The 22,113-nt window shown below is 43.5% G+C and overlaps 1 protein-coding gene across 3 annotated transcripts in view; it reads right to left on the reverse strand.

The window, feature by feature from the left end:
• LOC310853490 (plasma membrane calcium-transporting ATPase 1-like) overlaps positions 1-21,761 on the reverse strand; it is an 89,835-nt gene extending 68,074 nt beyond the window's left edge. For all 3 annotated transcript variants that reach the window (XM_083757848.1, XM_083757847.1, XM_083757849.1), the window contains exons 1-2: positions 21,605-21,761; positions 5,120-5,802 (exon numbers count right to left, since the gene is read on the reverse strand). In XM_083757848.1, coding sequence (XP_083613974.1) covers positions 5,120-5,315 — 196 coding nt within the window. In that variant the 5' untranslated portion in view covers positions 5,316-5,802; positions 21,605-21,761. The remainder of the gene's footprint in view (positions 1-5,119; positions 5,803-21,604) is intronic.
• Positions 21,762-22,113: the final 352 nt, after the last annotated feature.

A 22,113-nucleotide genomic window follows, 5' to 3' on the forward strand; every position in this document is an offset into this window, starting at 1 on the left:
TGCCAAACAGTTGCAAAAACCTGTTTTGTTGCAAGGAGTTGCGACGAGTTGCATCGGTGCGGTCTGGCCTTTAGTGAGGAACAATTATATGATGAGATTGGCTGAAGTCGTCCTTTAAGCCCTATTCAAAATGACAGGCTCGCAACTCAGTTTTTTTCCCTCTATGACATTAAAGTGAGTGGTTAGAAATCGGTGCACATGGGGCTGCATGTTATTTGCTGTACCGATGTTGTAAAAATGAAAGTCAAATAATGTCCGATATATCGGCTGGGCTGTTAGATCAGCGGTTCTCAACCAATGGTCTGGGGACCACCAGGGTCCAAATGGTCCAACAGGTCCATCTGGTTTCATTTTAAGCTTTCAAGAGTTGAATTATTGTTAAACAGCTGCATTACTTAATTTACAAGAAGTCTACACAATTACAGAATGTAGAAGAATTCTCATTTAGAGCAACGTTTTCCTGTTATCTCTCCTATAGTTAGCACATCAATACAGCATGGAATACTGGACCAGTTTGGGTCTGAGAGATGAAATCTCATCAAATGGTGGTCCGTGGCTCAAATGCAGAATAAACAATAGATCTTTATATGAAAATGTTTGAAAACCACTGATGCCTGACTGCATAACAGGCAAAACTGCCGGAAGTGCCCCAGACAGCCACACGATTGATTGGATGAATCAATATGCTGGAACCTAAATATTTGACTAAACTGAAATGGCAATCAAACCGGGAATATGTGCAAGTGGGGAATTATGGCGACACGGTCGATAATATTGATGAACACAACAGCAGCCTTGTCCCTATTTTTATGAGTTCCTCGTTATAAAGATGGGAGGAAGACCTAAAAAAAATAAGGGAAATTAAGTTGCAGCTTCATGCAGCTGATGGCTGCTCGGATGGTCATTTGGGCACATGGGGACATTGGGGAGGGGGGGTTCGAAAGGTTCTCAATTTTTTACATTTTGATTACATTCAGGCCTACATATTTACATTACAACCCCCTCAAGGAACCATGAGAGTCCCTGGACCCCACTTTGCACATAACTGAATTTTGTAAACTTCTCAAAGGTTTTCCATTTTTCTCTCGTTTATCAAAGATTTTTTTCTCTTCTTTTTTTTTGGCTTATTAAGTTCAATGTTCTTAAATCAAATGTATGTTTTTATTACATTTAAATCATATTTTGTCAAAGTTGTCTCTTTGACAAAATATCAGAACACCAGTCAAATACAATGTAAAATCAGGATTGGGATCACCAAACATGGGATCCTCCATCGGTAGGGCTTCAGCCTGAGCAAACAACGGAGGTACAACTTGCACAGTTTCACCAGGAAAGTCAAGTCAAACTTCCAGGGGAGGGGGACGGGGTACAAATTTGGAAATGGTTGACGGATTAGCAGAGGATTGGATTAAGGGGTTAGAGCAATGGCCGGCCACCTAATTAGAAATCCCTTTTCGATTGTCGAGCTCCGCTAATCTTAAAAGACAGCTTAATTTCCCAGGCCAGTGGCGAATGAGCCGACCGAAAGCGGCAAGTGGCAAAAACCTGGGTGGCTGCGTACCCACTGAGAGGGGAAACAAGCCTAGCCTAGCTTATCTATGCTATGCACATGCTAACAACTGGGCTGGGCTGGAGGCAGTATGACTTTGTAATAAACAGCAAGTTGTAGGCAGCTGTAGGCAGCTGCCTAAAAGGGCTCAAACTTTCCTTTTTACAGGCATGTTAACAAAAGATAAGGTTTAGCCATTGGTTCTCAACCTTTTTTTACCGAAGTTCCACCTCAGAAAATACTGTATGTGGCTCTCCAAGTACAGTACTACCATAATAACTGGTGTTACAATACAGGAGCGTATACCTGCCCCATCCTATTCAGCTATGCACAGTTAACACAAGGGGGACATTTTTCTTTTTGTTCCATTCCAATGCCAATAATGTGGCTGCTCTGACAAAACTCAAGTCTAATCGATACAAGTTCATAGCGCGCCACTTGTAGGTCTGCTATTCTTGAAAAATCGTTAAAATGTGCCTCAAATCTTTCCGAAAATTGTCATGATTTAGAAAACTTATTTTTAGTTTTTTTTAGTCTTTTTTTTGGCGACTCCTCCGTGTACCACCAGAGGAGGGCTCACGTACGACCAGTAGTGCGGTACACGTACCACAGGTTGAGAATCACTGGCCTTTGAACTCTCTGGTTCTTCAATACACAACGCTGTAAACTCACTGGAACAACAAAATAAAAAATGTTCTCCCACAATCTGAGGCTGAGCTACTAAATGCAGTAGCAAAGTATGCAATAGGTTATTCATTGGAAAGTAGTTTAACCATCTTAAACGTGCTTCAAATATATGCATCCCTTAACCTTTCACTGAATTACGATTACTGTAACAAAAGGCCAATACATGTATTCAATTGACCTTCCAGAGTAAAACTGCATGCCCATTCTGAAATGTTGACCAAAACATTTATATCGCCACAATTCAGGGAGAGGGGGAGAAAAAAGTGTGCAGGAGGACAAGTAGTGTACAGCCACAAATCTGAGACATCCGATCTCATTCATGCTCCAAATATGAGAAGACCGTGTTTGCCATTTCAACCACTCGACACCGACTCTAACGCGTGCATGTTGTTTAGACAACATGCTTTTCAACCGAGCTTGCAAAATCATATTCAGCAATTTCTCTACGTCGACGTCGACGTAGAGAGATTGAGATTGAAAATTATTTTCTTTTGAGGTCAAGGGGTCAACCAATTCTTATATTATATTATAACCAATTCATTGCATTTGACTGTTGCAAACATTTCATACGCTACTCGCAGCAGGGACACATTGAACAGCTCCGATGCTGCTGCCACACTCTGTGTGCGTGTGCGTGCATGCATGCATGCGTGTGCAGAACTGTGCGCGCGCGTGTGTGGAGCCGTTTTAATCTGGGATCAAATCCCCCAAAGGTTCAATTAAGGTCACATGAGGCAGAGAGATGGAAAGAGACAAACTCACAAAAAGAGAAATGATGCCATAAAACTGCATAACAATACTATCTGCTAATAACTGCCAACCCAAAGGAGAGACAGATAGAGAGAGAAGGGGGATTTGGAACGGCTCTGCTGTCTAGCTGAGGTGCTGACGGGCCGCTTTGCTTTTTCCAACCCACTTGGCCGAGTGCCATCTGTTCGCTGACAAGGAAAGGTGTCAACACATATAGAGCACGAGGTGTTAGGAGAAGGGCGCGGAGTCGGTCACAAAGCGTTGTCACAATACGCTTTTTTTTCTTTCAGTTGCCATGCATCATCTACGACAGTGGTCTTCAACAGGGGGTATATAGACTATATCAAGGGCCTTGCACACGGACCACAGTTAAGTCAACCTTTATTGTTTCGTTTTTAACATTAACCACTTGAACCCTTTAGCTGGAATTAGACATGGAGCACTACAAGCTTGTACATCTGCTATTTTCGAAATGGCAGGAAGACGTTGGACAATGTCGAACCGTTTCAGAACCGCTTCAGATGAGGGCGGGTCCGCAGACAAATAAATATCAATTTGGGGCTCCTTGACGAGAAAATGTTTGTTTGAGAACCACTGATACCGTCACCGCAGAAAAACGCAGAAAAACAGAAACAACTCACGGTTCATCTTCTACGATCGCAATCTCATCATACCTCCATTAGCACACAGCGAGCAGCAGCACCAACCAACCAACCCAACCCAACCCAACCCAACCCACGCCGCTGCCAACATTAAGTGAACACACTGCGGCACGACTCTATTCCACAGTCGAGCTCATCGCGCTGTCGTCTTCGACCCGGCCCTCTTGTTCCAGTCGTTATGCCAGCCAGCATTTACACCCTTCCTGATTTGTCCCCACATGTGGGAACGTTGACCTGCCTGGTTCTGTGCCCAGGCAGACAGCTGGTCTGTCTGCAGCGCACACGCACGCGCACACACACACACACACACACACACACACACACACACACACACACACACACACATTACTATACTTGTGAGGACATCAACAATTTAGATGACGGTTGTCATGAATGTAATTTTGAAACATTTTGGGCTATTTAATTTTTGTTTTACCTCATGCCGAAAAATAGCAGATCGCAACAAGTGAGAGGTTGTAGATCGAGTATTTTCCAGTTTGTGTGACCAAGTATGAAGGGCAGACCACATCAATGCACATTTTTTTGCAACATGTAACCCTTTTGCAACTTGCAAGTACGGTAGTTGCATGTTGCAAAGGTCTACCATACTTTCCGTTTGGTCCTTACACGTATAGTAATTCATTTCAAACACACACACACACGTACATACACAGAGGTGAAAAGGGGGAGAGAGAGAGAGAGAGAGAGAGTGGGGAGGAGGGGGGGGTGAACGCGAGGGACATATCCACAGGCCCCAGAAATAGAGCAGGACTGGCCCAGGGTCAGCGCCACCTGTCTGGCATATGAGCTTTCCAAGGCGGTGATGTCAAGGTAAGGTGGATGACAGGACTCTCAAACTATGTGTTTAGGCCCCCACGTCTGCATCCCCACACATGGATTTAAAGAAAAGAAAGACAAGACTATGGACAGATAGATCTCACGGCAGAAATGTTTTGTTCGGTCCCAACTAATCTCCATCTGTGATTTGTGATAGGAATTTATGGAATTTGCTTCAAGTTTGATCAATTCAAAAGTATCTTTAATCTCACAATAACTTTAATATATATAATTACTGTACGTGGCCTGACTTTCCCAGCCCACATGGGTTTTGGGATATAAACCCCATTCAATATTTGGGTTGTACACCCCCAAAAAAACAAAGCTCACAAAGTGCCACGATACTTGTGAGCTACTACATAATTCATCTTTTTAGGAAAAGCCAAGAGTTAGACATTGAATCCAAATGACTGAAATCAGTCTGACTGAGAAGTTTAATCCAGTGGTTTAATCAATTTGGAAATGTTGATAAGCACTGTGATTGAATACATCCCAACAGCACCCAAAGCGACCAGTAAAAAAACACCTGTGTGTGTGTGTGTGTGTGTGTGTGTGTGTGTGTGCTCCACTGAAATTAGAGTGTTCTAGAGTATGAATGAAGCCTTGCAAAGAGAGAAGAGTGTGTGTACTCTACCATCTGTGGGGGACGTTTTCAAGCGGTTGCAGAGTCCCCGAACATCCCCGTAAGACTCCGCGATTTTGCCCAGGCCCTCGGGGCCCCGCAGCTCCATGAGCGAGCGCAGGTCTTTGAGGCTCACGCCAAAATCCGCCGCGTGGTTGTTGGAATCCATCGTGGAGTTCTTCACGCCGCTGTACGAGTTGTTCGCCATTTTGTTTCGCTCGCCGTCGTCCGCCTTGTCGCTGCTCTGCTGCCGCAGCGACTGACGCCGCCGCCGCTTCGGCAAAAGAAAAAGAAAAAACACGGAAAACGGAAAACGGCGTCCTGGGAAGAAAAAATAAAAGTAAAAACTTAAATCCGAGAGAGAGCGGCCGCCGCGATGGTTGTAGTTCCCATAAACGGCTTCCGATGGGCTGGGAGGCCTTCAGAGGCAGGCGGACACCAGGTAGCGCGGCTGGTACAGATCAAAGAAAGCCATTTCCTCCTCTCAGACAGACAGACCAATTCCTTATTCTTTCATGTTGACTTGAGGATCATCCACGGAGCCAGGGAATGAAACGAACGCCGCCGCCACCACCGCCGCCGCGCATGCACACACACACACACACACACACGCACACACACACACACGCGTGCGCGCATAAACACACACGCACGCACACACACACACACACACTCGCGCACACGCGGCCGAGGATCTGAAAGACAGAGGAAAACAGAAGGGAGACTAAATTAGTGTCTGAAACCACAGAAACAAGTTTTGTTGCACGTATAAACATGTTAAGCACTTAAGGCAACTGATATGGGACAAGTTCTGATAGTTACATACGACCCTATGTTGTAGACCAGTCGTTCACAAAATGTTGTGCCAAAGACCGCCAAATAAATACATATTTGGGCACGGATCCCCATCTGAAAAGGTGTCGTGCCTTTTCAAAAATGTTCAGAAACAGCAGATATGCATTGCATTACAACCTTGTGAATCTGCCATTTTTCACACATTCCCTCCTGTTACACTAGGCGGGACCGTGAGGCCAGTGCCAGTCAAACCCGCAAAGGAGTCGTTTTGGTCCACACGATGTAAGAACAGGGAATAATAACCTTCCAAACACCGAATTTTGAGCAGAACAATGAGTAATAAGTGTGCGTGCGTGCACGTCGGATCCGTATGTAGGCTGTCTAACATAATGATAATCACACTTGCTGTGAGCTTGCAGATCGGCTATTGTTGGCCAATATGGATGCTGGGGGTTCAAGCGGTTAGATGTTAACGGTGTGATAATAATCTTGGCGATCTAGTGAACAAGAGGTGGTGGTGCATGTCAGACACAGACTGCATCCCTTTCTATAAGCGGTACAGATGAACCGCGGGGGTCCTGGGGGTCACGGGGCAAGGGCTAGGGCGAGGGCTACATGATACACAACTCTTGAGCGCAAAAAAAAAATGGCTCGTCTGCGTTGACGAGCAGCGTGGGAAAATGAACAACTCTTGGATGTTTTGAACTGAGGAACAGGCAGACAGCAGAATTTAAAAATACGTCTGGTCCCGTCTGGTCTATACTTAAGGACACACACACACACACACACACACACACACACACGCTCCGTTTCCTAAACAATTAACATAATTATGATGTAAAATTATGATATTTTAGTCCTTGTTCCTGCTGTTCTACATACTGTACAGCCAGATATCACAGATTGAGGCTTTAGCCAAATTAGCCTGTCCTTTTATATGAAATATAAAATATATTAGGGTTTTATGGAAGACGCTTCTGAACATAATTGCTTTGAATGCTCCAATTAGCTTTTTTTTACATTTTATCTACAAGCTCTCAATGCATCGCAGACATAATGAGAACCTGCAGATCGGCTACTTTCTCTAAACGTAGCAGATCTACAAGCTCGCTATGAGCTTCTAGATCTGCTATTTTTCAATAGCTAAGGGTTCCCGTCCTGTATGGGTTAAGTGAAATGTGACTGGTGCAAGTATGGACGCGATACACGCCGATATCAAAGCCATGAGGACCGAAGTTAGGAAGCAGCTGGAGGACTTTAAAGAGACTCTTTCTGAACGAGTGCGCAAAGATATGGCAGACCTCAAAGAAGACGTCAACAACAAATTGACTAGACTCGTCTCCGACCTACAAGACACCGTGGACAACACATCACAAAGTGACATGTTGTAAGCTTGGAGATCTGCTATCTCTGCAATGTTTGAGTGGTGCAACCACTCCTAGGGGTGACAGGGGTGCACACTGCACATTATTATTTTGGGCTAGTACTCAAAGGAGCACCTGGCCATGTAGTTTAGTGTGCACAGGGGGGGGGGGGGGGGGAACGGACGTTCGTATCCTGCCACAACGTTATGCTGCATTCACACGGGCAGATGCAACAGATGCAAAGCTACACAGTAGTACACCTATAGTCACAGACAGTATTTGTAGGAGGATCCCACTAGCAGCAGCTGTCCGTTTATCACTAGCAATTCCAGCGTGTGTAACCTACATTGTTTAAGTGACAGTATAGTGACAGACATAGTATGCTCGCTAACGTGGTTTACAGCTGAGCTCAACATTAACTTTCCCTTTCCGTTGTCATCGTAGCCCGTTTACAACTGAAACGGACTTCCTGTCCTCTGACTTCCTCATCAAAATAAGAGCTACTTTCCCTCCTGAACGAGCCCCGCCGTGGTCTCAGATAGAGAACCACTTCTCTGTTAGCCTACCTTTGGTATATTTTACCACTGCTCAACTACCTGAGGTTGTTAGTGACCATCCCATTTTTCTCCACTTACGTTGGGTGTGGAAGAGAATGTCGCTTTTTTCAAATTTAACTTATACCTTAACCCATCTTCCAGTATTTGGCTGAATCCCAAACTCCTTATTGATAGAAGACCATTCATTTGGAATCTATGAGTAGAAAGAGGTATTGTGGCTCTGAAAGATTTGTATGAGGGAGATACATTTAAAAGTTTCAAAGAACTTGCTGATCAATATGGTCTTCCACGTAATCACTTCTGGAAATATCTTCAAATTCGGCATTTACTATTGACAAATGTAAGAGCTCACCCCAATATGCCGACAGAGTTTGATCTTTTGAAAACAGTGTTAGCAATATTTGGAACTGGGCATGAGGCGTCAACATATTATTCAATTATGATAGCACACCAAGGTCAGCCCTCAAGCGTAAAGAGTGTTTGGGAGGTTGATTTAATTTTAAATCAATCCTTTACTGACGGTGAATGGAAGATGATTCTACGGAACTCAAAGAAGATGTCCCGTGAACTTAGAACCAGATTAGTTCAATTTAAAATAATGAATAGAGTCTACTGGACTCCGAGAAGATTGTTCAAGGCTAAGCTCAGAGATAGTCCGGTTTGCTGGAGGTGTGATGAGGACCTCGGTACACTTATTCATGTATTATGGGAGTGCCCTAGGGTACAGACGCTATGGTGTGCTATTCATGAGAATATAATAATAATATCACAAACCAGGATATTCCTTATACACCGGCTCCCTTTATTCTGGGTGATCCATCGCCACTAAAACACCTCCCTGCACCTCTAGCTGACTGGATTCAAACAGCATTAATAGTGGGCAGGAAGATCATTGTTAAGGAATGGAAGTCTGAGGTTTTACCTCCAGCACATGTATGGTTCACTCAGCTCGGTACTGTGGCTGCTTTGGAGAGGTTATTCTTTAAGATGAATAATCAGTTGGATAAATATGATCTGAAGTGGGACGTGTTCCTCAGTCATGTTGCAGGTCCCTTGGTGTGATCCATGGTCAGGCAATGCCCTCTTGATTATTTATTGTATTACTACACATTATGATACGGTTGATGATGCTGCGTTTGGTCGTGTAAATAATATAAACTATTTTCACATTTGAATTTGATTTTTCCTTTTTTTTTCCTTTTTTTTATTTTTTTTTGTTTATCTTATCTATCTTAATTGTCTATCCATGAATACATACTCTGCTGTTGTTGCTTGTGTTTGTATTGTAGGTCTTATGTTTTGTGTATTTTTATGTAAAATAAAGTACTGATCATAAAAAAGAGCTACTTGTAATGATTAGTCAACACTAGTTTTATTTCCAAGTCTACAGTACAGTACAGTACAGTACAGTACAGTACAGTACAGTACAGTACAGTACAGTACAGTACAGTACAGTACAGTACAGTACAGTACAGTACATGTATGGACATTTTTCAACATGGAAATGGTCAAAGATTGACGATTATGCAAAAAATGATTGCGATTATCTCAGATAATTAGGCGATTATGTAATAATTGGTGACTGACACCTTGTACTTGGTGACACGAAGAAGTACCCCGTCATTCACACGCCGTCATTTTCGGAGCAACGGACATCGGTTCTCAACAAATAATGACTTTGCATTGCAATAGTGGCGCGTGTGTGCGGAGAACCGCTGTCATCCAACCCACTGCACACTCCCCCCGGCAGCATCGGTGCCGATACGCCCGCTGAATATGAAGCTGCTCGGTCGGCCGGTTATCAAGGCACACACACTCACGGAGACGTGTGTAACTTCTACATAGATGTATGAGGGATTTTCAGCAGTAGAGTCTGTTGCGCGCACACACAGTCGCACACGGTCTCACACACACGGAAATTGTAATGACATCCAAGGCTACTATGTTTCTATAGCCTATTGTGATCTGTTCTTTTGTCTGAGGATATTGCGTGTGGCGTTTCAACAGCACGACATACCAGTGGACTGGAAAGGCTTGTAACATCATTACCCACACACACACACACACACACTACCTGCAAATAGAGTGAGGGAAAGAATCTCAATTAAAAAGGAAAGAGGGAAACCAATCATTCGATAAACTCAGCCGTCCTCTTCTTTTCACATGGATTAGAGCACAATATCAGACTCGTTCAGCCGCAGCACATTAATGCCAACATCTCGTATTAGGTTAGCTTTGAGATGCTCGGAGGAGGGTCATCACGACTTACCGACTTAACATTCCAACTGCCAGTCAGTCATAATAGTACAGTAGCTCAGTCTGAATAATAGGATATAGCGGTTCATTTCCTTCACCATCGCTGTAGTTCTCAAAGTGGGGTTCGGGGACCTCCAGGGGGTCCTTGAGCGAGGGAGTCCAGACGCTGAGCCATCTCAGCGTCTGGACGAGGCACTGAAATAGTAGAACGGAAGCCGATCAGGCCTACAGACTCTCCGCCTACAGACACACCACAGAGAAGAAGACCTCTCCAACAACACAAAGTCTGACACCGCGAGGATAGGGTTGGAAGCCTTTTGGATTTTAACCCATTCTGACCGGGCACCCATTTTGGTGTCAGCATCATGTTATGCTTTAGCTATTGAAAAATAGCAGATCTACAAGCTCATATCGCGCCACCGAGTGGCGCGATACGAGCTTGTAGGTCTGCTATTTTCGAAGAGCGACTGACATTTCTAGAATCTGATCTCAGGTCAGAATGGGTTAACGATTTGTACACTCTCAGAGTGAAACCAAGACGTTTGAGAACCACCGCTATTGTAATAGAGGGTATGCGCGTGTGACATCATCATACCCTTTAGTTTTGCGGGAACGCCTACTGACGGGAGTGGCAGAAAATACTTTCTGGCCTTGAAAGTCTTCTGAAAGAATATATGTTCAAAGATTTGTGCCGCATTTTCACGATTTTTCAAAAATAGCAGACCTACAACTGCCTACAAGCTCGTAGCGCGCCACTCGGTGGCGCGCTACGAGGTTGTAGATCTGCTATTTTTCAATAGTTAAAACACCAAAAGGGGTTCCCGTAACAGAATGGGTTAAATGACGTTAAACTCACTTTGATTTGCCATTCACTTTATGTATGTGTATGCATGTGCATACCCCTCTATTGCATAACAGATGTCAAGTCCACATAGCCAGCTCTTGACAGTGTGATTAAAAAAAACTGTTCCAAAATACGTTGGAACCGATTCCGGTTCTTGAATCTCGGAGCCGGGTCTGAAAAAGAACCGGGTCCTATACCCTAACTTCGAGTGCACACGGGACGGTAGTTCCTCTCGTACCGCTAAGCCTACATCATGGTGGTGAGCCAGGGCCAGCTGACTGATTACCTCAGGAAAAGCCTCCGGTTTAATCTAATTAAGACTTATCTGAGGCATCAGGGGGGATCCGCACAGCGGTGCTCTGCACAGAGAGGAGAGTCCATTCTAATGAGAGCTGTAATCAGCCGAACATGGTAAGGCTGATTCGTTCAACGGCGGGGGCTGCGAGGTCAGAGGAGCGTTTGCCACCCTGCGTTCAAGGGTCGGAGAAAATTGAGTAATAAGGGCCGCAAACAGTTAATAAGGAATCAATTTAGTAGATTATAAAAAAAATACTTGGAATAAACTCAATCAAATCAAAGCGAACTAGAAAAAGTGCCCTTCTGGGCACAGGTCTCCACCAGGGGGATATAGTGTGTGTGATGTTTGGGAGTAATATAAATGTGTGTGTGTGTGTGTGTGTGTGTGTGTGTGTGTGTGTGTGTGTGTGTGTGTGTGTGTGTGTGTGTGTGTGTGTGCATTATTCAATTAATAAAATTAAATCAATCGTTGCAGATCTTCTTTCACGTGTATGGCTGTCACGATTACACATTCTAGTTGACGATTAATTGTCACACAAATAATTGCGATTAACGATTACATTTTCTTTGTATTTGAGCTAATCGCAAATTATGTGTTAAAAATGGTCACTGTTCAATGCCAAAACAATTAAATCATTAAGCACCATTATCTGTAAGACCATTAATCATCAACTAAAATGTCATTACGGCGACAGCCCTTACCCTGAACATCAAATACTACTCACTGCACTGACTTTTAACTGCAACAGATGCAACACGAGTGGGGGAAAACAAAACAATGCAGTCCTTTATACACTACCTCCAGCTAGACTTAGCGAACAAACGCTCACAGCCTTATTCCGTTGAGATTCTTGGAAACTATTCTGTCACATGCTGAAACTGTATTTTGGAGGCCATCTGCCACGGAAAAAGCGACAGGATTTATTATTCATTACACTACATAATTGCAGGGTTGGGTGCATTTCTGAGGTGGCAGGGAAGCCAATTGAGAAGGGGGGAAATACCTCTTGCGCTGGCCACAAGTTTAGGGTGAGGCCTTTAAAGCATGCCGAGGTCTCCACCAACAAGACATTTCACATGGTGTTTTCTTATGATAATCAGAAAAAAAAAGAGAAAGAAAACAAGTGAAACTTTTACTGAAGCTGAAATGGAACTTGAACTACTTTTAGACTGTAAATGTCAGAATGGGCTGAAAGACACCCGTTTGTCTCCGATTGTGCTCTGGTGTGACTAATGCCTTGAGTTATAGCTGGTTGCGCGCCAGTGTTTTGCGTGCCTAAAATAGCCGATCTACAATCTCCCTCCAACAGGTCGTGATGCATTGCGAGCTTGTGCTGTTGCAGATCGGCTATTTTCGTACAATCATGCTTTACGATTTCCGACTTAACGCCGACAATTCCCGTCGATTCAGTGGAGTGAATTTGTCACATCATGTTCTGAATGCCTTGTTCCTTTCTAAACCAGTGATTCTCAAACAGGTATTGGCTCAAGACCCCCATTTGAAAAGATTGTCTATTTTCGAAATGCCGAAAAATGAAAAATGAAATAGGGCTCAAGTGTTCTCCCTGGGACCCCCTCAAAGACCACTGCCCCAAAGGTCCCCGGATCCAACTTCGAGAACCATTTGCCAGAACACCAAACACCTGCGATAATTGAGTTGTCCTGGATTCTACACAGGCAAAGTATAGGTTACAAGTGACTTAAAGCAAAGAAAGCAGGTTCCTGTCCTGCCTCCCCCCCCCCCCGCCCCACACACACATATACACACACACACACACACACACACACACCCCACCCCCATGAGCGGCATCGCCAAGATGAAGGTGTAGTGCCAACATTTGCTCTGCGGTGACAGTTTCGGGTTGCGGAACAGGTCACATGTCACAACAAGTGGAAAATCATTGTGATTGGATCTCCGAGCCAACAGCTGGCGTCTGTACGGGTCGAACAATGACAGAGAGGGGGTTGTGTTTAACTCTTTGCACACCGCAGCAACTGTTAACGCAGATATAGAGAGGGGGGGGGTACCGAAAAACACCAGAGTCAGAGACTAGTACCAAAATGAGACCTTCTCCGCCACAGCCAGAGAACAGACCGAAGAACCACCCAAAACAAGGGCTGAGGGGAAACAGAAGAGAGAGGGAGAGACTCAGAGAAGCAGAGAGAGGTTTACAAAGATGACAAAAGGTGGACATCTTAGCCAAGTCCTACACTATGTCTCAGTTATGTCCCCAATCTAGGAAACCCTCTGGCACTTTGTGTGCTACTATGTGCCAACAACACGATGGAAGTCAAGGATAGCGATTCCAGGGATCCCTCTACATTGGAGCTGCCGGAGGGGTGTGTGTGTGTGTGTGTGTGTGTGTGTGTGTGTGTGTGGGAGGCGGGCAGTATTTTTAGCTTCCCCTAGACTTGCCCCCTCCCCCTCAAACACTGGCCGCCTCTGAAGTGGGTCAGACCGTGTAAATGTGGAGAGGGTACATGCAGAGAGGCACCCAGGACTCCTTGTGCAAAAGTCTGGCATGTAGCTCTGAGAGGGGTCTACTTCACACCAGAGGCTGGGAACCTCTACATAGCTCTCTCAGCCACTGTCACCCTGCCAATTCATACGGACAGGACGCATAGCGCATACAGCAGTCCGAGCAGGGGTGTCATGTCACCCTCTCTAAAGGCACACTTCTGACTGAGTTCGTGACTCATTTCTAGAAAGACGTGGGCACATCAGATTGGCGCATCAGATTACAATGGTGTTTTTTTTTTAGTACCACGGAGTGACAAAGTGGAACTTTATCAAAGCATTAATAAGAATGCAACAGGCTTCCTTTTATTCAGCGGTTATAATGCCCTTTTACTGTCAGTAGTAACTTGTAAGAAGAGCCTGACCGATATCAGTCTGACATCTCTCATTTTATTTATCTTTATACACATCAGTATCAGACAATGTTCACCTATTTTGGGCACACCTGAACACAAATAAATGTACACCATGATACAACACTACACGTACCACAATATAATCTCATTCCTCTTATTCCCAAATTTAAATAACATAAAAACAATTTCCTGTGTGCCAAGTACAACTTGGGAAACCAACATAGAGTGCCCCCCCCCCCCCCTCCCCCCTCTTATGGGGGTCCCTGGCACATAATTTTCAAATGGGGTTCAGCAGGCTAAGTACTAAGCAGTGTCAATTTGGGGGTCCTTGATATGAAAAAGTTTGGTAACCACTGTTCTAGAACACTGGTTTCCAAACACTGGGTCACAACCCATTTGTGGGTCGCGGACACATTTTTATGGGTACTTTATTTTTGGTTTCCTACATTTTTTGTTTGTTTTTTTCAAAAAATGAAGAAAACAAAAGCAAAAAAAGCAAAGTTTCTCTTGAATTAAAATCAAATTCAATGATTGCTTTCAGTCCTCTGGGTTCTTTTTGTCCTCAGTAACACTCAGAGTCGACACTGTGGCCTGGGTCTGCTGACCTGCCAGGCATTTGCTGAACCACTCTGACCTTGCTGTGCCCCCCTGCCCCCCCCCCCCCCCCCCCCCCGCTACTACTGCAATAGCATCATGACCATTTAGAGCACTGTTTCAGATCAATTTGTATGGGTCATGAGTAATTCATTAGCAATAATTTTAAGTAGTAGTGAAAATAGCTGATCTACAAGCTCACAACGTGGTGTAGATATGCGATTTTCACTATGGGTTCCGGGCAAACGTCTTTTTTTGGGGGGGGGTCTTAACCACTGGTAGAGCACGACAAGCATTTAACTTGCATCACTGAGAGACCCAATAAGTTTTGTTTAGAAAGTGACAGAAATATGTGCCACGTGACGTTCAACATAGATTTCCTATTATGGGCATGTAATTATAGGTAGGCGACATTGAAAAAGATTGTTAGACACACACACACACACACAATTGTTGAACTCCTATCCGTCCTCCTACAGACTCCAGACCACCACATTTGACCAATCAGAATTGAGCATTCATAAAAGCACTGTAATAAGGATACATCGAAGAACCACCTGGATTTGTTATGCTTTCAGACAAAACTGATCTACTGCCCCATTGTGCTTTTAGATGGGTATGTCTGAATACAAATAAAGTTCTTTTGTTGATCTGACAATATTTAAAGAATGTCAACAAACACTTGCATGATTGGCTGGATCACAGAATAAAGACATTCCATTCCAGAGAAGTTAACCATCTTCCATTAACCACTCTTAATAGGACGTAATTGGAAAATGTATCCTATAATTAAAAAAATCACACCCGTGTGAAGTGAGGGGCGCTCTTATCAGTATACATCATCTCACTCTCAACCAATGGCACATCTCCCACCCAATCGTGTCCTCACTTTTGTCTTCAATGTTTGTGTTTACGCACATTTGTCTTCAATGTTTGTGTTTACGCACATTTGTCTTCAATGTTTGTGTTTACGCACTTTTGTCTTCAATGTTTGTGTTTACGCACATTTGTCGTCAATGTTTGTGTTCACGCACATTTGTCTTCAATGTTTGTGTTTACACACATTTGTCTTCAATGTTTGTGTTTACGCACATTTGTCTTCAATGTTTGTGTTTACGCACATTTGTCTTCAATGTTTGTGTTTACGCACATTTGTCTTCAATGTTTGTGTTTACGCACATTTGTCTTCAATGTTTGTGTTTACGCACATTTGTCCTCAATGTTTGTGTTTACGCACATTTGTCGTCAATGTTTGTGTTTACGCACATTTGTCGTCAATGTTTGTGTTTACGCACATTTGTCTTCAATGTTTGTGTTTACGCACATTTGTCTTCAATGTTTGTGTTTACGCACATTTGTCGTCAATGTTTGTGTTTACGCACATTTGTCGTCAATGTTTGTGTTTACGCACATTTGTCGTCAATGTTTGTGTTTACGCACATTTGTCTTCAATGTTTGCGTTTACACAGACCCTCAAAGCTGGACAAGAATATATCCTTTTTAAACTATTTTCCTTAATGACATGCCCAAAATAGGGACGCACAGTTGGAAATGGTTAAGAATGACTGCCAGCATTGCTAGCCATGCTGGCTGAGCTAAAATGACAACTTGATGTACTTACTTACTCAGTGGTGAAAACCAAGTATGAATGTCTTAACAACAACAAGAAATTGCTCATGTTAACCCAGAGCAACTTAAAATTCTACTGCCTTACTAATCACTTAGCCACAGACTATATTATACTCAACCATGTATCGCATATGCACATGTCTACCAAGCTCTGCGTGAATCTATAATGATAGCAGTGTGTTCTGAAACAGCAAATTAACCTTAACTGCTCTCGGGTCTTAGCTGCCATTTTGGGTTCAATGGGCTAAATTGGGGAGTGAGGCATGACTCAGACCTGCTGTCCTCAAACCACTGAGCGAAATAACCTTTGCCTTTTGCAGTGCAAAAGACAGAAATCACATGTAACACACCCAATGCGAGAAAATAGTGCCATCATTACAATGTGCTCAATAGTACAGCAGCAGACTATATTTAGCATCTCAATGATAGTTTACATGGCTTGAATGTCACCTTAGATTAATAACCCACAATGGCTGCTTGCTCCTTTACATAAACAATACTTCTGCTTCAAAGGAGCTTACTCGGTTACCGCTGAGCATTGACTGACGGTCGCATGGGCTGATTAGAAGTTATCCCCATCTAATTAGATGCATTATAACAATCTACTTTAATATATTATGTCACAAATGTCTGGTACACATAGGGCACAGCCTACATTTAATTGATTGAGGAGTGGAGCATGAAAGTGAAATTAATGGACCTGTTAAACATCTGGGAGGGGACTGGGTATGATGAGTCAGGAAGAGTTAAGAGCTTTTCACTGCCTGTTAAGCGTATGCATCACGCTGTACAGAATAAAGTCGAGTCTCAATGTAGATACCATGTGAAGGAACAGTGATTGATTTAACCCTTTTTTTGAGTAGGCAAAAACTTTTTTTTCTCCCCTTTTTCTCCCAGTTTAGTCATTTATCTGTTTTTAAGTCTGGAGACTCCCGTCCAGGATAGGCTTTAAAACGCACCTACTGCAGGAGACTAGCCTGATGCCTCAGATCTGAACACATTCGATTTGGCCTTAGGGACCCATTGCGACCCCATGGTGTACTAGACACTAAACTTTTGCCAATTAATTCCTCGCCGCACATTTGTGTTGCCACTGGTGTTGTACCCAACTGGCTCACCTACTGTAGCACTGCCAATGAGGAGCCCCCACCGGGAGGACGATATACCTGCTCCTCTCGTTCAGCATTCCCCGGTGACAGCCGTGCCACCCCAGCCCGTAGAAGACTACATAAAGCGACAACAATCCCCATCCCTGCACGGTGCCAGCCGAGCGCCCTATAGAATATTAGGTTAATAGAAAACAAGTACTATTAAGCAAGTGTAATGAAGCTGAAATGCAGTGCACTAAACAGTGAAACCCTAGTGATATTATCTTAAGGGTGGCGTTACAGTCTACCAATTTAATTAGGACAAGAGCTAACCAGCTGAACCACACTAACCACATGGGTCAGAATATCTTGCTTGCTTCTAAGACATTTCCATAACAACTTACAAGAAAGCCAGAAGGACAAGTTATGTTCATTAGTTAGTTAATTTCGAGCCAGATAACACACTAGACAGCCAATCAGAAAACAAATACAGTACAGAACGACAAAATAACAGCAAACACAAATGAGGTAGCTGTGCACTGCAAAACATTATAACTGTCATTTCAGTTTGCCTTGCTAGACAAACATTGCACAGGGAAGTTATGACAAATGAAATAATGTAAATATCTAAAGAAATGACTGACAATGACCGGTACAGTCGCAATGTGAGGTGTTGTGAAGCTATGCAGATAAGCTACAGGACATGCTATGCAGACACTGTAAAGATCTACAAGTTATGAGGATCAACAAGTTATGGTAATAGCTCGTATTGTAGATCTGCCATTTGTTTGCAATTGTTGTCATTCTTTGCCATAAAGGCCCAAAATAGAGATGCCAGGTTAAAAGTGGCTAAAAAGCTGTGAACAACGTGGAAATAATGTTGGAAATATGACATATCTGTAAACTTCATCTAGAGTGAATGGGAATGGTTAAGCAGAAAATATTGCAATTAGCTCAAATAATTGTGACCAGGCGATTATGCCATAATCATGACAGCACCTACATGAAGCTCAAACATTTACCTATCTGGTATTCTGTCACCTGCTAACCTGGTTGGTTGAGTGACAGTGACAGTTTGGGTTCAAAGGCCTCAGATGCAGCCATAGATTGTGTTACTGTTGGGTTTGAGTGAATCATTAAACACAATAATGTAGCAAACAACATCCAATATCAGTGAGAATTGCCTAAACTTCAAGAATCATTTCCACATGATATTCACAAAATAGCTTTTTTCCAGAATTGTGATCAATTTCTATCACAGTCACACACACAAAAAAAAGATTATCTTAAATACTACAATTTGTATTTAATGTGAAACAGCTTAATCATGTATGGATAAGTGGTAATTGCTGCTTGTATATGATTGTATCATAGTAATAGCATGACCAATACATAATTAATTGATAGTGACGTTTGCTTATCTGATCGACACAGCTAGCCAGTAAAAACTACAATGCCGTTTAATTCAACTCAGTTTGACCCACACCAGGCACATCCAAATTACTTTTCAACGCGGTAGACTGAAACTAGCGGACAAGAGACGCATTTCATTAAAGTGACAGGATAGGACAGCATTAATTATCTCAAAGCTCATAAGTGATTACAGAGAGACAAAGCAGCCGGGCAGTGCAACAAGCTGGGTGCCATTTAATTGGATAAGGATGATCCCTTCGGTGCTCAGTGACTGCATTCACGCCAATATGGAAGCTTTGCAGGTAATAACGTTAGTGAGAGAGGGGAGCGATGTAATGGACCGTCTAGCCCGATCACGTTGGATCGATAGCACATGGTTTGCTTGTTTAGGAAAATGTATTAATACTATGTGGGGGGAATTGGAGTGGAATGTATCAGCACTGCAGCACAATAGAGTATACTTTCCATGTTGCAGTACCAGTACAATAACTAAAGAACATGCCCAACTTTCCTGGTATAACAGATTAGTCAAGGAGTGACTTTGATAAGGCAGACAGCATTTATAGCTGACCTCAGAGAGATACAATACAGAGTTTGCTGGCTTTAGAGACTGACATTATCTTAACTGATTTTCTTGTCAACTGAATAGATTCATGGCAGGGAGATTTCACCAACAGCAAAACCCCAGGGTATTAACATATGAGCAAGTAATGTTCAATGTCTGTAGTATGTATATATGCTAGTGACATTCAATAATATACAAGCTAGTAGCTTTCACTGGCTGTGTAGGCTGTATATATTAATTCATTGCATTCTCATTAAGTGACCTTTAAAAGGTTTTGGTAGATTTGGCAACACTTGCTATGACTGGTGGTCGTGTCAAGTGCATTTTTATAATACAGATGGCATCCGAAGCTAAGCACGTGTAAGATCAAGTGTTAAACTCCCACACAATCCACTATGGATATACTGGGAGCACAGGTTTACTTACACGATAAGCCAGCGGTAGCTCATTTGTGCGAAAGACAACAAATTAAAAAGTAAGTGCTGTTGCTAAATCTGTGGGGCTGCTTGTTTAATGGCCGAGGAATCATTCAATTAACAAATTCAACCAACTGCTGTAATATTACAAAAGTTCAGCCCCACCAGATCAGGCATTGGTGATGCTGACCCAACCATTCGGCATTCCACCGTGCACGCATACGTCATCTCCTGTGCTGTGCACACTGTCACACATTACATTTGTATATTTGCCAGGAATGGGTGACGTCACAACAAGCAGCACCAATAGTATGATTGCTTACAGAACCGATTCCATTGAATGGCTGTTGGTACACAAAGGTCTCCGGGGACGTCAGAAAGTGGTTTTCATTACGAGGTGGAATATGGCGACATGTCTGACTATCATATCATAGGTACCGTATGTGAAAACAGTCAGGGACCAGGGTTGTAGTGTGTTTTATATAAAAAATACATGTGCAATTATTTAAATGTGAAAACTAGTATTGAAGAAATGTTATACGTACTTCAGCTCATTAACATTCATTGCTCACATGGTTTCAGATTGTTGCGGGTACTATGTGAACTGGTATTTTGTCAGCATTCATTCATTTGTGGTCTCGGAAGTTCATATTAACTCCCACCCCCCTCATTCACAAATGGAGGGGCATTTACATGTATGCATTTATGTAGGCTCCACCACAGGAGGGTGTCACTTGACAAAAAGAGAAGATAAGATCTACAAGCTCACAGAGCTCTGCTCTTTCTGGCAAGCGAGCAACACTGTTGTACTACAGAGTATAATTAGGCTTTAACTGAGCTAATTGATGAGAGTGGCATGGGTTTCATTCAACAGATAACGTCAGTCCCTTGGTGCTGATCAGTGACATTGAACTTCATTTGAACACATTCAACCTCCAAAGGGTGTCCACTGTCTGCACAATATCGCTGATATAGCATTTGCCAAAGAAACAACCCAGTCTGTGCAACAACAAAAAGGGTAGGTGGGGGCTTCAGAACCAACTGTCAAGTCCGGCAACTTCTTACTGGCACAGTACTGTACTGGGCCTGGTACTTGGTACCGGTTGCCAGTAACGGTCAATGTGTCTGATAACATAGCAATGGGACGACGAGGCCCCCAGGGGCCCCTACCCAGACCGTCTTTCACCTCCAGGATATAGAAAACAAGAAGCACCCCCCCCCAAATAAATCAATGTCAGTCTATGCGGGGGTCTGTCTGTCTAGTGTGTGTGTGTGTGTGTGTGTGTGTGTGTGTGTGTGTGTGTGTGTGTGTGTGTGTGTGTGAGCACTTCAACCTATATTACTTACCCTGTAGTATTTCCCTCTACACCAAAAACCCACTCCCCCCCCCCCCCCCCCCAAAAAAACAAACAACCAACCCCAGTCTACAAGCTCACGACGCGTCGCAATGCGACCCACTATGATCTTGTAGAGCTGCTATTTTTCGCCAAATGTTCGCCCCCCCTCCACACCAGCACGGGAGGACGGCGCTGCCTGGCTGGGGGTCCCAGGTCCAGACAGTCAAGTGGGGGTGTTTTTTTTTGTTTTATACGTGAAGCTAACCGCGGCTAGCTTTTGCTAACTAACCGACTAACCGACCCCGAGGAGGAGAAACACATGCAAACCGCTGAACTCTTCTCTCACCCCCCCCCAAAACAACCGTCGTGTCGCAAAAACCGACTCAACGTTACCAACCACTCCAACATTCTGAAATGCACAGATAAAGACATGGTTCACACACACAAAAAAATAAAAAAAATACTTACTCCGTTTCTCTGAAATGATAAACCAAACCCCCAGGGGATTCTCCTTCTTTTTCCTTCCTTTCTTTCTTTCTTTCTTTAGGTCTCTCTCCTTTCTTTCCAGTCTTTCACTCTTTCACCCCTCTCTCTCTCTCTCTCTCTCTCTCTCCCCCTCGGTCTCTCTCTCCTCTCCAGTAAGGACTAGTCTCTTTGCCCCGATGTGAGGTGAAAAGAGACCCCGCCCAGCCGCGCTGTCACAACACCGCGAGGGGACATGTGATGCTCCGCCGTCAGGGAGGATGGGCCGCCGGGCCGCATAGGGTAGCTTTTACCACGACATGTCCTGTCAAAGAAAATGATAATCATAGACAGTTTTACCCAAAAGTTTGTTCCCCAAACAGTGGGTCATTTGTGACCATTTGTGGGTCACAGACCAATTTGTATATGTATCACGACTCGAGTACACATTTTATTTTGTTTCCTATCAAAATAAATACATACCGGTATATAATACATAATACATAAAAATAAAT

This window comes from Protomyctophum parallelum (assembly GCF_964188405.1).
Source record: "Protomyctophum parallelum genome assembly, chromosome: 22".
In the NCBI taxonomy this organism is placed as follows: domain Eukaryota; kingdom Metazoa; phylum Chordata; class Actinopteri; order Myctophiformes; family Myctophidae; genus Protomyctophum; species Protomyctophum parallelum.